At 35.4% G+C, this 3,779-nt stretch overlaps 1 protein-coding gene across 1 annotated transcript; it reads right to left on the bottom strand.

The window, feature by feature from the left end:
- Positions 1-216: 216 nt before the first annotated feature.
- Positions 217-598, bottom strand: LOC106317718 (the record flags this gene model as incomplete). The annotated part of the gene is made up of 2 exons (XM_013755486.1): positions 217-409; positions 495-598. Coding segments are annotated over 2 exons (297 nt in total), but the record flags the coding sequence as incomplete, so codon positions are not given.
- Positions 599-3,779: the final 3,181 nt, after the last annotated feature.

The following is a 3,779-nucleotide window of genomic DNA, read 5'->3' as shown; positions in this document are numbered from 1 at the left end:
CAAAGACTCTCTTTTGTCTTGTATCAGAGTATGCTACACTGATCTGTGATCTACATTGATGTAGAATGAGTAGCAATGGACTACTACTCTCTGAACCATTTGCTGAGCTATAAATCAACAATCAATTCATTGCATATCAAAACACTGCTTGTTTTTCAGCAGCTGTGTGTTGGTTACATATTGTTTAATAAGATACATCCCAGCAACTATAGGTTTCTAAGAATCAGAATCCGCTTCTGCATCAAATTGTACTCCAAATGGTCTCAATCTGTTTGTATATGCTTCCAATGGGGGAGGGGGCATGCCGTCATCACTCGAGTCTATTTCACCGTCAACGTCTTGCTGTGCCATAGGTATTTGAGAGCTTTCATCAGCTGGAACTGGCTTGGCATCTCTGAAGATCTCTGGCCTGCATTGACCATGTCCAATCTTTGAAAAACAAAAATTAAATGTTATTGATAACACAGTGAAAGAAAGAAACAATGATTTAGTACCAGTCCAGAGACTTTTGGAGGAGACGTAGTTGCTCAAAGAAAAGAACTTTGCATATGATAGAAGTAACTTTGCTACCAGATTCTTGAGCCTTTTCTTTTCCTGTATGGTCGGTCAATCACTGCAAAGCTTCATTTTAAAATCTTACCTTGGGTAAAACCATCAAAGGTTGCGGTCCAGTATATTAAGCATCGGACAATACCTTTTATTTTTCAGAAAATAAACCATTTACTTACAACTAAAACTATATACATGTGTTACGAGAAAATAAAGATGTGCGAATGTAATCAATTTAGCGTGTCTGCAACTTTGCGCTTTTTTTTTCAAAAAAAACTATTTACTTATAATTAAAACTATATACATGTGTTAATGAAATCAACTTATGGCGTTATCACGCGAACGCGCTAAGTTGATTACATATTTCAGGGTGTTGGGAGCAAACATACGAATATGATCTGCGATTGAAGCGCGAATCCCACCCAAATAGGACCTACTAATGTTTTTTCCGATTAATTTTCAACTTTGTTCATTCTCCCGAAGTCACGATTCAGACCGCGACTTCTCTCTTTTGGCCTGTTTGGCTCGTACCGCATGCACCGGCGACTGTGCTGATGATCTTGCTTCTTTTCGATCCGATCATGGACTCACACAATGTACCCGTTTGTTAGATTTTTGAAAGAGCCTTATGAAAGTTCTCACCTTCAGTTGGTCAAAGCAATTCTAGATAGCGATTCAATTGTCCCGATGACCGTAGGCTAACCCAGTCCAAATTAAAATAGTTCGATATGGTTAAACCCAAATGGTTAGTAGTCCAAATGGACTAAAATCAATTTTAACCAAAAATAAACCGGTCTGACAGATTTGGACGGGACTGTCCGATAAACACTAAAAACTATGATTTTTTAGTTTTTGAATAAAATCACATTTTCATCAAATTTGCAAAATCAATTTTTTTACGCATGAATCGTAAAATCAAAAAATCACATTTTTTTGCATATATTGCTGATTTACGTTTTTCCGCCAAACCGTAAAATCACGTTTTCCCACCAAAATCGTAAAATCACATTTTTCGCCAAAACCATAAAATCATGTTTTCACCAAAACTGGCAAAATCACATTATCCTTCCAAAGTCACTAAATCAAGTTTTTCATCAAGATCGTCAAATCAAGTTTTTCCACCAAATCGCAAATTTACGTTTTTCCGCTAAAATCGTAAAATCATGTTTTCGCGCCAAAATCGTAAATCACATTTTCGCCAAAACCATAAAATCACGTTTTCGTCAAAACTGCCAAAATCACATTCTCCCGTCAAAATTGCCAAATCAAGTTCTTTCATCAAAATCTCCAAATCAAGTTTTCGCGCCAAAACTGCAAAATAATGTTTTCTCACCAAAACCGTAAAATTATGTTTTCCCATCAAAATTGTAAAATCATGCTTCCCACAAAAAAACAGTAAAATTATGTTTTCCCGCCATAATCGCAAAATTACATTTTCCCGCTAAAATCGCAAAATCACGTTTTCCCGCCAAAACTGCAAAAATCACATTTTTCCGCCAAAGCCGCCAAAATCATGTTTCTTGTTAATACTGCCAAATCAAGTTTTTCAACCAAAACCGAAAATCATTTTTTCCGGTAAAACTGTATAATCACTTTTCCCGTCAAAAACATAAAATCATGATTTTCATCAAAATCGCCAATTCACGTTTTCCCGCTAAAATCATAAAACACTTTTTCCGAATAATTTTGCAAAATCATATCCTTTTGCTAAAACTGTGAAGTTATGTTATTTGGTATAATCACAAAAAGATATTTTTTTTCTAACAAAAATATAAAACTTTTATTTTTTGGGCTCTGTAGATAATCCATTTTGTTATGGTCTTATTTGGGGTTGATCTTATTTAGACGTAGTCTATTTGGGCTTTGACAATATATGTCCAGAAAATAAGATTGTCCAATTGGACAAACCCATTTGGACATGGACAGCCTAATTGACATCTTTAATTCTAAAGCTCCTCTTTGTACGTCTACCATGGTGAATTATTTGGGTCGGTGCCGAGAACCTTAGATGTGGCAAACCACCACTCATTGGCCTCCTCAGTAAGATGATAGGATACAAAACTGACTTGTTGAACTTGTGGTACACCTCGGTAAGCAAAATACTGTTTGATTTTGCTGAGCCATTCAGTCGGTTCGCCTCCGTTGAAGCGTGGAAAGTTCAGTTTGATGTGTCGTGGTAGCTGCGAATTGAGTGGTGGGTATTGTGGTGGATGTAAGGGTGGAGGTGATGGTGGGTTGTGTTCTAGTTGAGTTCGTTGGAGGCAAAGGGACGAGAGTTGGTTGACTACAGGGGTACACTGGATTCACTCGGTTTTGAGCAAGAAGCTCGAGTATGCGGGCCATAGACGCATGGGCGTCCATGAACCAAGCAAACTGAAACATAGGCCTTTCCCCCCCCCCCCCCATAGGGCCCCCAATTTAAAAAAAATTCAATGCAGTTATGTTAAATTTTTTGTAGCTTTCTCATAAACAAAAAAAAAAGTTGCCGAGAAAAGCAAAGAAAAAAAAATCTATAGAAGATATTAATTAGGCATGTGATGGATCGGATATCCGGGGAATTTTAAGGTATCCGGATCCGGATCCTTATCCGACGGATCCATGATTTTACTATCCACCCGCGCAGCTCGTTAAAAACACTCCCATAAACACAGTTCTATAGATCGTATGTATTCAATTAAATAGACATTATATACTTTAATGTACATGTGGATATCCTAACTGTGGACATCGTATATATTCAATGTAAATGTGTACAACTAAGTTTGTGGACACCGAAACAAGAAAAAACAAAATGATTATACGATTTCTATGTTTTTCTTACAAAATATATAAGTACATATGCATAAGCATGTACATGTATGTCTTTGTGAAATTAATCTTAACAAAAAACATTTAAATGAAAAAGATGAAAAACTGTATACACATATTTTTTATTATCCACATGTACAATATTTTACCAAAAAATTACATGTACACCAATTTAAGTGTACATTGTATAACTAACTATATTCAATGGCTTAGAATATTCTTTTTAGTTAATTTATATCATTTTAGTTTCATTTAAATTCATGTACTCACTGTAAAATATTTCATCAAAACCATATATCATTTTTTAGGTAGAACCATGAATATTACTTTGAAACTCAACCATAAACTCAATTTTTAACTATTTTACATATGTGTCCACTATGTTACATTTATACTATCAAATAATAACAACATGTACACAT

The sequence above is a fragment of the Brassica oleracea genome, chromosome C9 (genome assembly GCF_000695525.1).
Source record: "Brassica oleracea var. oleracea cultivar TO1000 chromosome C9, BOL, whole genome shotgun sequence".
Classification (NCBI taxonomy): Eukaryota; Viridiplantae; Streptophyta; class Magnoliopsida; order Brassicales; family Brassicaceae; genus Brassica; species Brassica oleracea.
Note: the sequence above shows the minus strand (reverse complement) of the source record. Positions and strands in the feature narration are given on the sequence as shown.